We start from the raw sequence: 13,603 nt of genomic DNA, 5'->3' as shown, positions 1-13,603 counted from the left end.
TATGTGAAGAAACTGAGGCTTGGAGGAGGTAACTCAGTTCCCAGAGTTACAGTTAGTCTCAGTGTTTGATGGTGGTGGTCGCTCTTCACCCCCACTTAACTCATAAGGACTTAGGCTGCAGCTGTTAGCACGTGAGAGCTAAGTACGTCTATGAATTAAGTGGTGATCCTTGGCTGAAAGAAGAGAACCTTTCCGACATCTGCCCAAATACAGATGTCTCACGTGCTGCGTGCTCCTAAGACTGCTTGCCTGAGAGCGGCGTAGTCTCATCTGGAAGCTGGTCGGACATCTCAGATTCCCAGACCCCATTGCACCCACTGAGCTTGAACTTGCTTTTCTAACAAGATTCCTGAGGTGATCGCAGTGCACATTAACGTTTGAGGAGGATTGTGTTTGTTCAAATAGAACCAAGGAGGAGAAAATAAGGCTGGGTCGTGGTGGTGTATGCCTTTAATCCCAGCATTGAGGAGGTAGTGGCAAGCAGATCCCTGTTAGTTCCAGTCCAGTTTCATCTACATAGGTCAGCCAAAGCTAAGTAAGGAGAAGAAAAGCTAAAGGCATACATTATACGCCTTCTAAGACTGAGATACAGGAAGGCAAGGACAGAGTTTTTCAGTTTTGTCATTTGTAAGACTTGATTTTTCATTTTTAAAAAATGAAATGTGCCTCTCGACAGTTTTAACTTAGCAGCTTCAAATCTTAAAATAGACCTCAGTATGTAAGGTGTTTCAAATCGTCTTGTAAGACAGCAGGTGCTGGTTTTAAAGGTGAAAGAGCAAACTAAGACAAAATGTTAATTTACTGCTGACGGTTAACAGAACCTTTCGTTTATTCACACACGGTTTGTTGCAGTCTAGTCGTCCTGTGTAAGGCCCACACCCCAGTTTTCTTCATTTGCCATGAAGATCTTCCAGTTAGTTTCTTTGGAAGGAAGGGGTTTTTCCAGTTTATTCATTTGGTAATTTGATAATTAAACTGAAACAAGCTGCCAGATTCACAATATCCCATTGCTCAATAATTAAAGATAGTGTCTCAGAGAGTTTTAGTTCTCAGTGTTTTTTTTAAAATATATATATATACACACACATATATATGTATATGTATATGTATATATATATATATATATATATATATATATATATATTTTTTTTTTCCCTGTGATTGAGTGTTTTGCCTGCATATATGTCTGTTCACCATGTGCATGCTTGGTGCCAGAAGAGGGCATTGGATACTCCAGAACTGGATTCTCTAGTTCTGGATAGTAAGCTGCTATCTGGGTGCTGGGAATTGAACCGGGACTTCTGGAAGACCAGCCAGTGTTTCTAACTGCTGAGCCATCTCTTTAGCCCCACTTCAGTGCTTTGTTCAGAGGTGTTCATTTATGTACCCAAATAAAGTTTTAGGCTCCTGTTTGCATCAGAAATCATTTGATGTGCTTGATCTTGGGTCTTGCCTTCAAAAATACCTACTGGTGTTTTGGATAGGCCCGAGGAAGTTGTATTGATGAGGCTGCCCAGGTCCATGCTTCTTGACCTTAGTGCTTTGGATGAAACACAACTAGCAAACAAATGAACAAATGTATTTATGTTTGAGCCTAATGTGGTATTCATTATAGAAAGTAAGGGAAGGATTTTGTTTGTTTTAATCTTCATTGTAGTTCATTATCTCGTATACATTGGCTCAGATCAGCATTTCAGGTTATTTTAAATTCGTATCCCTCTTTGTTGGTGCTGTGTACTTGTGTGTGTGTGTGTGTGTGTGTGTATGTATATATATACATATATATATATGCCTGTGGAGGTTGGAGGTTAACCTTGAGCATCTTCCTTCATCTCTTAACACCTTAGTTTTGAAGCAGGGTCTTGCTGAACCTGGAGGCTCACTGATTTGGCTAATTGGCTGACCCGTGAGTTCCAGGGCTCTCTGCAGCCCCAGCACTGGAATTACTAGATATATGCCACTGTGCTTGGTTTTTTTGTTTGTTTTGTTTTTTGTTTGTTTTGTTTTACACGGGTTCTTGGGGTCCAAATGCAGGTCCTTGTGCTTGCTCATTCAGCTCATCCTTCTGAGCCATCTCCCCAACAATGTGTGTGTGTGTTCTCAAGTGGGTGTGTGCATAGGGTGCATGTGCGTGTCTGTGCACATATGTGGATGCCAGAGATTGGTATCGGTGTCTTTGTCAGTCTCTCTCCACTTTACTCTTTGTGACAGGGTCTGTCACTGACCCTCCAGGGATCCACCTATCTCCACCTCTACAGCTAGGATTACAGACATGCACCACTTCACCCTGCTTCTACATTGGGGTTGGAAATGCAAACTCAGTTTTCATGCTTGCACTTTATCAACTGAACCATCTCTCTAGCCCTAAAGTTATTTTTAGTGAGCCACAATGAATTGAATTTTTTTTACGTTAGCATACAAAGTAATGAATTTCATGATGGCATCTTCATATGTCATTATATGTTGCTCTTATTCATTCCCTTCCCTTGTTTATTTTGAGGTCTGCTAAATTTGGAATAGAAGTTTGGAGTGAATCCTGCACTAATCACATATAACCATCCTTCCAGCTTATAAAGACAAATATCTCCATCAAACAATTTAACTTGATAGTTACCAAAAAACCTACAAAGTATATTTAGTAAATAAGTCAGGCGTAAATTTCTAATTTAACAAGAAAGATTTATTTTTTGATTATATGTGTGGGTATGTGCACATGAGTGCAAATGCCCATGGAGGACAGAAGAGGGTATTAGATGCCCTGAACCTGGAGTTACAGGTGGTTGTGAGCTACCAAGCTTGGATATTTGGAGCTGAACATGGGTCCTCTGCAAGGGCAGTATGCACTCTTAACCTCTCAGCCATCTCTTCCCCCCAAGTTCTAACTTTGAAGCCAGGCCATGGCAGACAAGTGTAATCCTATTACTCCAGAATCAGAGAGGGGAGACTGTCTCTTTCCTCCTCCTCCTTCTCTTCCTCCTCCTCCTCCCCTCCTCTTCCTGCTTCCTTTCTTTGTATGTGTATGTGGCACTATTAGGAAAATGCTCTTTTACCCCAGGCTTGTTTCCGTCTTCCTAACCCCAGCATAACTCTCACAAATCATGGAATTTGACAGGCACAGTTGTGTACTCAGGTCATGTCAGCACTCAGGGCTTTAGAAGAGGGTTCCTACGAGTTAGAGCCTAGCTGGGGCTGTTGAGTGAGACCTGCTCTTAGAAATAAAATTAAGATAAAATAAAAATTGCTTATGTGAACTCAGCAGTCTACAGAAACATTGATTATTTAAAAAGATTCAGGCCACATAGTTAGAAAGGGGTGTGTGTAACCTGATGCCATCAGATATTAAAATAAAATGAACTTTTGACATTGAGTAGCTCTGCCCTGGAGTTTTACATCAAGCCTGTAATTTGAAGGGCAGACCGGAGCTCAGCCTGCTTGGCTTGCCTCATTTGAAAGCTGTGGTCCATGCCCTTGACCACAGCTCTGCTTGTTGCAGTTGGTTTCTGTCGCTGCCTGCCAGTCCTCACTCGTCCTAGATAGACCCTCAGTAGGGTTTGAAGATTGGAGGTTTGAAGATATTTTCAGGCCATTCCAAAGGATCAGGAAGATTATGTATAACATTTAAGGGATAATCTCCATTGGGTAGTTATCCAAGGATGGCAGATTAAAAACAGAACTGTATAGTCTCAAGGAAGGCCTGGGTTCTGTGAAAAAGCCACTGTAGTGTTTGGTTGTGTTGGTGGTGGTGTGTGTGTGTGTATTGGCACACATGTCACAGTGTGCCAAGGGTGGACAAGATGTGGGAGTGGGTTCTTTTGTTCCACTGTTTGGGTTCCAGAGATGGAACTTAGTTATCAGGTTTGGCAGCAAGTGCCTTTGCCTGCTGAGCCATCTCACTGATGTGTGGTCTTGTTTCTGTCTTTTGACACAGTATCTCTTGTAGCAAAGGCTGACCTCAAACTTGTATCTGAGGATGACGTGAACTGCTCCCTCCTGCCTCTCAACTCTCTCAAGTTCAGGGGTTGCAGGCATGCACCACCATGCATGGCTGAGTGTTAGGTCTTCTTACAGGTTGGTTGAGATGTGTGCCATGGACAGTACAAAACCTGTGGGTAAGCTTAATTTCTAAGCAGGGGTGTTCAGATGCTCATGGAAGAACCTAAGGAACCACAAATCCTAAACCTGGTAGTCTCATCCATGTGTTCAGTGCAGTGTCTTCTATCCTGACTTTTAGAATGGCAAAAATAACTAATATTTTGATTCTAAGATAATTACCTGATAAAGATTATATTGTTACCTTCTTTTCCTTGAGTTCTTTGTATTTGCTTGGAGATTAAAATTATTAATGTATTTTTTCTTCTTGGTATGGTATGAGTTAAAGACCAATACTGGTTTTAACATTGCTAAGTAAGTTACTCTAACACTGTTTTGAATTTCTTTTTTTGTCATGTAACTGAAAACTACCCTTTATTGAACATTTACTATGTGGAAGACAGACAGAGCTCTTTGTATGTATTGTCATTTCATTGATAAGGTGTGATGTTTTTGTAGCTTGTGTTGTCAACTTCATTTTACAGATGTGGACATTGATACAGAGTGTAAGAGGTTTCCCAGAAATTATAGCTTTTCAGTGTGTGTGTGAGTGTGTGAGTGTATGTGTGTGTGTGTGAGTGTGTGTGTGTGTGTGTGTATGTGTGTGTGTGTGTGTGTGTGTGAGTGTGTGTGTGTACGTGTATGCAGCCACGTGTGGGTGCCTTCAGAGGCCAGAGGAGGAGTTGGCTGCCCTGGAGCTGAGGCCCCTTGCTGTTGTGAACCTCCTGGTGTGGGTGCTGGGAACTCAGGTCTTCTTGAAGAGCAGGAAGCACTCCTGGCTGCTGGGCCATCTCTCCAGTCTCTTAAAGCACAGTTTCTAAGTGACCAAACCTCAGTCTGGTGTGACTGGGACACTTCTTGAATGCATAAAGAACCTGGGGGCGGGGGTGTATCTTTTGCAGTGCGGAGGATAGAACCCAGGTCAGGGTTCTAATGCTGGCCCACACACCTAGTGCTGGTGTTAGGACGTACTTTTTGTGAGTCAGGGTCATGCTGTAGTCGGGCTGACTGAGCTCTTGCTTCAGCCCCTAGAGGCCTGGGCTCCCAGGCATGTGTGTGCTCCTGGCTAGGAAATACTCATTCTGTCCCTTCCTCCACTAGTACCTCTGCTTTACTCTTTATCTTTTACACCTCTGTGTGTGCTGAGTCCTGTTCTACTTTGTTACCTTTTTCCACCAAATACTTGAATAGTCTTTGCTGGAGTTTTAAGACTTTATCCGTTTATGCCTATTAACATCTGTATGTTCTTCAGAATAAGGAATTTAATACAAAGTCTGATTAGTTGAAGTTACTGATTTTTAAATGTCTGCATTTACAAAAATTATTTCTTCATGTTTGTTTCTTTGGTTTTTACACGTCCTATAATGCTCTGTTTTTTAAGGCAGAGACTTACTTGTAACCTATGCCTTGAACTCAGGAACCTGTGATCCTCTTGTCTTACTGAAGCCTGTGTGTTGAGATTATAGATGTGACCTACCGAACCCAGATACGCCGGTTGCTTACATGGAGAGAAGATATACTAGATTTACAAGGAGGGGTTAGAAAGTAGAAAGACTGCTGAGGAACAGAACACACTAGGAAACAAGAGCTCCCCAGCTCCATACTTAGTGACCTGATGACCTGGGACAAATATTCAACTTGCCTGGGACGTTTCACTGTGAAATGAATTGCCTCATCTCCTGTCCCCTCTTCTCATTGCTTTTCTGTTAGGCATTAGGAGATGACAGAGATGAGTCCAGTTTCATTGCCGGCATCCAGGCTGCTCAGTTGAGGCATAGATGAGACGTACAAAATGGGCTCTTGACTTCTTGCAGAGAAGTACTTTTTCTTTTTTCTTTTTCTTCCCTGCCCTTGGGATTGAACTCAGGAACTAATTAAGGTATATTAGGCGGTGTTCTGCCATTTAGCTATACCCCTAGTTCCTTGAAGAAAATTTTTGTTTTGACACAGGGTCTTAGTCGCCCAGGTGGTCCTGAGCTCGAGTTCTTTCTGCCTCAGTCTCAGTAGTGTGGATCACAGGTGTGCCACAGTCTCTGGAAAGGCCTCCTTTGGTGCTCTCCTTTTCCCTAGGAGACTGTGTCTTTTGTAGATAGTTCCATGTGTCTCTCCAGTCCCTCCCCACAGATGAGCAATGAAAACCCAAGCTGTCAGCTCCCTACTTTTCCTTGAGGCACTTGCTGTAGGCCTAGAAATGTTTTAGGAGAGGAACAGTCCTGGCAGTGGTACAGTCTGAAAGGAGAGCAAAGGTTACGAGCTTGTACATAAAGACCTTGTTTATTGGAACCGTAGTGCTAAAATATGTGTTGCTAAAATGGGATTTATTGGAATATTGAAGATGACATATGCTCTTTTGCATATATAAATAACTTGATTTCTTCCTTCAGCTTATGTTCATTTTATTTCTCACAAGCTCTGGAATTGCCAGTTCTTATTTTTGTGTGTGTGATTTAGATTCATCTGCTTCCTTCTAAAGATACTATAATGCAGTTACTTTAAAAGCACCATAGCTGGGCATAGTTGGCGCATGCTTTATAACCCTGGCTTTTGAGAAGTAGAGGCAGGAGGATCAGGAGTAGGACAGTCTCAGCAACATAGGTTGTCTGAGGCCAGTCTGGACTATGTGAGACCCTGTCTCAGTAAGTAAATAAATAAACAGATGGGATCCTAGTCTACCTTGGCAGACTATAACTAATTTTGTCAACCTTACTTTTTCTTTTTACAGAATTTAAGAAGATTGTATTCATGTGCATGTCATAGAAGATGAATTCATCCTCTTCTACTGTGAATGAAGAGCCTGATGCTCTGTCTGTAGTTAACCAGCTACGGGATTTAGCAGCAGATCCATTAAATAGAAGAGCCATCGTCCAGGATCAGGGATGTCTGCCTGGCCTTATTTTATTTATGGACCATCCCAACCCCCCTGTTGTTCACTCAGCTTTGCTTGTGAGTTGCTTTTAATATTTTCAGTCTTGATGTTTTAATTTTGCAAGTAAGAATTTTCAAAGTCCTTTGATAACATGGTAAAAGACTAAAGGACATTGTTAGATCATGCAGTCTGTATTTTGGCATATAAAAATATGGAAACGATGACATGTGTAGTTCTTTAACACAAATGGCCACATGTTGGTTTGGTTCTTTAATGTAAATGGTAACTATGTAACACATATAATAAAATGCCCTGGTACTTGGTATTTTCAGTTAACATGTTGATCTATTATTTTTGTTTTCTTTTTGACATGGGATACTGCTGTGTTGACCAGGCTGTTCTTCCAGTTCTTGGGCTCAGGTCATCCGTTGAGTGCAGACATATACCACCACACCCAGATCATTACTGTCTTTTCCCTCTCTCCTCCCTCTACCCCCTACCCCCCCCTTTGTGTATAGCTGGGGCTAAACCCAGGGCGTTATGCATATTAGGCAAGCTTCTATTACTGGTCTATGTTCCTAGCCCAGCAGTTAAGAGAACTCGTGAGTTCAGAAAGGTACTTTTTAGTACAGGGGATTGAAATTGACATTAAGTACATCCTGTACAGAACTACAGCCATCACTCAAAAGATACTTTCTTTAAAATTACATAACAGATTTTTTTCTGTTGTTGGGGAAGTAGATGGAGATAGGATCTTACTTTGTATCCCAGGCTAACCTAGAACTCATTTATCCTGGCCCAACCTTCCAAGTACTGGGATTACAGTTGTTTACAACCCCATCTGGTTCATAATAGATTTTAAAGATGTAACTCATGTGCCATCATAAAGTTCATGTGTTCAAAGTGTACACTTGAGTGGCTTTTATTTACAGAATGGTATAGCCATCCTTGTAGTCAATTTTAGAACATTTTAATTTTATTATATTGTTTTGAGGCATAGTCTTATTGTGTATTCAGGACTACCTGGAACTTGAGGTTCTGTTGATTCAGCCTCTCAAGTGTTGGGATTTAGAAGAGCGTTACCACATCTTTCTTTAGAACCTTTCTATCACCCCAGAGAGAGTACTGTTCTGATCACCCCCTACTCCCTAGTACCATCCCCATTGCTTAAGCAGCAGTGGACTACATACTTGCTACTCTGCAAAAATGCCTATAGAGTTTTCATGTAGATACAATGATATGCTATGTGACTTTTCTTTCATTTGTGTTATGTTGGGACAGATATACCTCAACAAGTTTCGGTGCTTCATTTCTTTCTATGTCTGCATAACATTCTATTGTATGGACATACACCATTTTGTTTATTCATTCACTAGTTGACGGACATGCCACTCATTTTAATCTATGGTAAGGAGGACAGATAAGGACAGAGAAAATATACAGGCTCAAAGCTAATAATTCGAAAGGAATTATGAGAAATGTGGAGCCTAGAGACATGGGAAGCAAGACCATCAGACAGATCCAGAATAGAGGAATTGAGTGACAGGTAAAATCTGATCCCTTCAGTAGTCCTTAATACAGAAAAGAAAGGCAGCTGGCGTGGAGGAGAGAGGTGTGATGGAAGTAACCGTTACACATTTTAAGGGATGTGTCAGTTGGGTGTTTGTAGACCTGACTTATATCCTGATTTAACAAATTGATCATAAGCAATTTTGAAGTGGCTGGAAGTGAGTATACAGTATACAGTGATGACACTAAAAAGTCATTATAAAGGCTGGTCGGGTGACTTGGCAGTTAGGAGCTCAGGCTGCTCTTGCACAGTACTGTAGTGTGTGGTACGTAGGCATGCATATAAGCAAAATACCTAGATACGTAAAATAAAACATAAAAAACTGCAGAATCACGATTGCCCGTAAGACGGCTTGGTGGCAGGTGAACGTGCTTGCCGCCCAGCCGGATGCCTGAATCCACGCCTGGAGCTCACATCTTGGGAGGAGAGAACCAACTTGTGCAAGTTGTCTGGTGACTTCCAGGCATTGTGTTGTGGTGCAGGGGCATGCACACACAAAATAAGTAATGTAAAAATTAAATGAGAAATGTAATGCTTTTGTGTGTGGTGGCTAATGTTGTCAAGTGTGGTGGCACACACTAACCCTGGCACCTGAAAGGCCAAGGCAGGCATGTCTGTGAGACCAGCATGGGCTACAGAGTGGGTTCCAGGCCTGTCAGCACTGTGTAGTGAGGCTCTGTCAAAGCTGCTGTTGGAGTGGTATTAGCTAGACCGTGAAAATGTGTTAAGACTTGAAGAAAAGGTTGTTACTTTTTTAAAAAAGGTCATTTGTGTAGGATTTAATTTACAGAAATTTAAAGAAAATTTAAAACTAATTTCTTCCTGGGTACGGTGTCATACCTTTGATCCCAGCACTTTGGAGGCAGAGGCAAGTGAATCTCTGAGTTCAAGGCCAGCATAGTCTACATAATCAGTTCCAAGCTGGCCAGGTATACACAGTGAGACCCTGTCTGAAAACCCAGAACAACAACAGACAGAAACATCAAACTAATTCTTAGAGATAGTGAAATATCTACAGACGAGATGTTCTCTAAGGTTCAGATGACTGTGGACCAGAGAGAGGGGTAGAACCAGATTGTCAAGTGACTGGTGCTTATTAAAGCTGAATGATGGGTACATAGGGGTCACCACACATTTTCTTTATGTGTGTGCCCCAATATTTCTGTAACAGTTTAAGAGAGACGAGCTGGAAGCAGGAGGATGAGGAGTTAAAGGTCAGCCTGTATCACATGAGATGTCGCTTTAATCAAATAACTGGCAGAAACAGCAGAAGGGGGAAGTTTCTTTTGTCTCAGGTTTTCAAAGGGATTTACTTCATGATGGGGAAGGCATGGCAGAGCAGCTCAGTTCATGCATTCATGGTGGTGAGCGTGTGTGTGTGTGTGTGTGTGTGTGTGTGTGTGTGTGTGTGTGTGTGAGAGAGAGAGAGAGAGAGAGAGAGAGAGAGAGAGAGAGAGAGAGAGAGAGAGAGAGACTGACTGACTGACTCCTTACATCCTAGTGACTGTCAAGTTGAATGGCAGCCAGGATTGGGTATAACCTTCAAAAGCTCCCCACCCCCTGCAGTGATCTAGCCAGACCTTCTTAAAGGAGCTACAAACTGGATCAGCTCTTCAAAACGTGGCCCTTTGCTGGGGGACATTCCAGAATCAAACCACATCAGTAATTTTTGTTTGGTTTGTTTTGTTTTGCAAACAGAATTTCTACTATACATAGCCTGCCCTGTCTCATCTCCCTTAGTTTGGGGTTACAGGTATGGCACCATCACATCTGGCTGTGAATAGGTAATTTTTGAGGAGGATTTCCTAAGTATAGAAACTAGGAAAGAGGGAGGGTAAAATTGCTCAGCACTGCTGAGAACTACTTAGTGCAGTAGTGTTGGTTTGATAGGATCCTGTGACTGGATTCTTAAACTACTTTTCTTCCCACTTCAGGCCTGCTATAGGCTCTGAGAGCCTAATAGCTGGGTTTGCCCAGGGCTGATACTTGGGCAGGTGAGTGGGACAGGGTGACTGCAAGGAAGTTAGATCGGGCCATGGCAAGAGTGGTTAAAATGGTGAGGTTATAGGTGCCAGCCTGAGCAGCGAGGGAGCTGAAATAGAAGCTAGAACTGATGAAAACCTGGAGGCCCGTGGGTTGAGGTTCTAATAAGGATGCAGCAGGCCTGCATTTTAATAGTTCCTCTTTCATAATACAGCTTCAGAACTTTAGTTCAGTGGTCACTCTGTTTGGTAAGCTGCATTTTGAATTTATTTGTCCACTTTTAGCAGATGCTTTATGTATGATGTGAGATCATCCAACAATATGTCCCCTTCTCTTCTCCTATCTTTGTTTTATTTTCATTATATACTTCTATGCGTTTCTGCTATATGTATACATCCATACATTTGCTTTAAACAGTGAGTGTCCTTTCAGTCTTTGTGTGGGGGGGGATACTCAGGATTGGACTAGAACCTCACACCTGCTAAGCACGCACCTAGCTAACTCCCTAGTACTCAGTTTTAAAATATATTAAATTTTTAAAATTCAGTTTGATTTTGTCTGTGACAGGGTCTCACTAGATAGCCTTGACTGTTGGGACTCACTGTATAAGATCAGGCTGGTTTTGAGCTCCCAAGAGTCCTGCCTGCCTCTGCCTCTCAAATCTTGAGATTATAGGCACGTGCTGCCACACCTAGTTTCAAATATTAAGTCACTTGAAAGTTTGGAGGATTTTTTTTGAGGGCTGTTGCACTGTAGTTCAGACTTGTCTCCAACTCTGATTTTGTTTTGAGTCACGGTTTCATGTAGCCCTGGCTGGCTTGGACTTGACTTTGTAGACCAGGCTGGCCTAGAACTCACAGAGATCTGCCTTCCTCTACTTTCAAAGTGCTGGGATTAAAGGCATGTGCTCCCATGCCTGGTATTGCTTTCGACTATTAACCCCACTTGTTCACCGTTCACCTTTCTCAGAGCTATAATTGAAGGTATGTGCCGACACATTCAGTTTCAAACGTCTTTTCTATTTATTCTCATCTTTACTGTTTCTGGTGTTCTAAACACCAGAATTTGGGATTTGTACTAGCGTTCTTTTCTTTCCTGCCTGAGGATCTTTTTTTTTTTTAAACATTTGCAGTACAGGTTTGCTATTCTTTTCCTATACTTAAAAATTATTGCTGCTATTTGTCTCCTGGCTTATATGTTCTCTCTTCTTTTTTTTCCCCCCATAAGGTCTCACTCTTGTAGTCCAGGCTGGCTTGGAACTTGCTATGTAAATCAGGCTTTCCTGGAGCTCATGTCGGTCTGCCTGCCTCAGCTTCTGGAGTACTGGAGGTACAGGAGTGAGCCAGTATATCAGGCTGCCAGCTCATGACTTCTAATAAGACAAGTGCTGTACTTCCTTTGAATACTTTTTATATGTCTGTACATTTGTGTGTGTGTGTGTGTGTGTGTGTGTGTGTACACGTACATGTGTGTCATGGCTCACTTGTGGAGGTCAGATCAATTTTCAAGAGTGGGTTTTCTCCTTCTACCGTATACTCTGGGACTGACCTCAGGCTAGGAATTAAACTCTGGTCATCTGTCTTCCTTGGCTTGTGCCCTTTTTTTTTTTTTTTTTTTTTTTTTGCTGAGCCATCTTGCTACCCTGATAATGGCTTTTATGACTTCATCTGTGAACTATATTACTCTTTTCAGGAAATGGTTGATAGGTGTATTAAGGATTTTGTGTGTTTTTTTTTTAATTGTTATTTTACTTGGAACTTGTTGAATTTCTTGGGTCTGTAGGTTTAACTCTTCTGAGATTTAGAAAATTTTCATCCATTATTTTTTCATAGGTTTTTGTTTTTAATTTTTACTGGAAGTCTCCCCCCTCCCACTTTTCAGGTCCACGTAACATTAGCATATGTTGTCCTGTGGACACTGCTGCACTGCGCCTTTATGCCCCTCAATCTGTTTCCTCCTTTGTGCACTTTATTTTGGCTGGTTTCTGTGGCTACCTTTTAGAGTCCACTGCTCTTATTCTGTAATATGTAAACTGCGTTTGTTTCAGATCTGTTTTGTTCTGTAGAAGCTGTTTGCCTTCTTAGTGGCTTCCACATCTCTCCCATCTTCAGTTTCCATCCCATCCTCAAAATAGAGAGCGTAGATTAATAGCCTTTTTTCTTGTTTTTCTAAATCATAATCTCTATTTTGCCTTGATTTGTGTCTTAGGGTTACCTTTTGCCTCACTATTCTGGATATAGGTTATATTTACCTGCTTCTTTTCTAATCTGGCGATTTTCTCCTTATGCCAGATATAAAAATCGTTTAATGTGTTGATTTTTGAAAATTGTTTTAAGCTGAGTATGGTGGCAAACACCTTTAATTCCTGCACTCAGGAGGCTGAGGCAGGTGATTCTAAGTTCAAGGACAGCCTGGTCTACAGAGTGAGTTCCAGGACAGCCAGGGCTACACAGAAAAACCCTGTCTCAAAACTTTAAAAAAAAAAAAAGAATAGTTTAAAATATTCCTATAAATACTGTCGAACTTTTTCCAGTGTTGCTTGGGGCCAGTTTGATCTTTCAAGACAGAGCCTTGGCTTTGTCGGGGCATGTGCAGTCTGATACCTCCATTGCTAAGGTGAAACAAATCTAAGCGTTCACCCTGATGCCTCATGTGTGCTCAGGTCTTGTTCCTCTGGCAGATGTCATCCCAAACTAGTCCCACCTCATCCTGAGCTCCGGGCTTGTTTGATTTACTCTCTGGTGGTGGTATTCCCTCACCTTGTGGCCTTATATGCTTCGCATGTGCAGCTTGATACTCAGACACAGGCTCTCTGGCCCCTCTGTCGATCTTTGGAATTCTTGCTGTTTGGGACCCTACTGTGTGCCACTTTCTTTGCAAATATGACTGCTGTGACTTCTTCAGTCTGATGTCTGCCTCACAAACTCACAAACCACCAACCCCATTTGAGTTCCCCTCTAGTGCTACCATCTTGAAATGCTACCGTCTAGACTGCGGCCATGTTTGCAGTGAAGGAAAGAGCCCATTCTAGGACTTACCTCACCCCTTTTCTCCTACGGACACAGCTCTATGCTGCCTCTTGACCAGTATCTGGA

The 13,603-nt window shown here is 42.0% G+C and overlaps 1 protein-coding gene across 1 annotated transcript in view; it reads left to right on the top strand.

The window, feature by feature from the left end:
• Armc1 (armadillo repeat containing 1) overlaps positions 1 to 13,603 on the top strand; it is a 33,983-nt gene that overhangs the window by 615 nt on the left and 19,765 nt on the right. The window contains exon 2 of the mRNA XM_028864519.2: positions 6,812 to 7,032. Within this exon, the coding sequence (XP_028720352.1) occupies positions 6,850 to 7,032 (183 nt within the window). The 5' untranslated portion in view covers positions 6,812 to 6,849. The remainder of the gene's footprint in view (positions 1 to 6,811; positions 7,033 to 13,603) is intronic.

This window comes from Peromyscus leucopus, chromosome 5 (genome assembly GCF_004664715.2).
Source record: "Peromyscus leucopus breed LL Stock chromosome 5, UCI_PerLeu_2.1, whole genome shotgun sequence".
NCBI classification, from domain to species: Eukaryota; Metazoa; Chordata; class Mammalia; order Rodentia; family Cricetidae; genus Peromyscus; species Peromyscus leucopus.
This window is presented reverse-complemented; position numbering and strand designations above follow the sequence as displayed.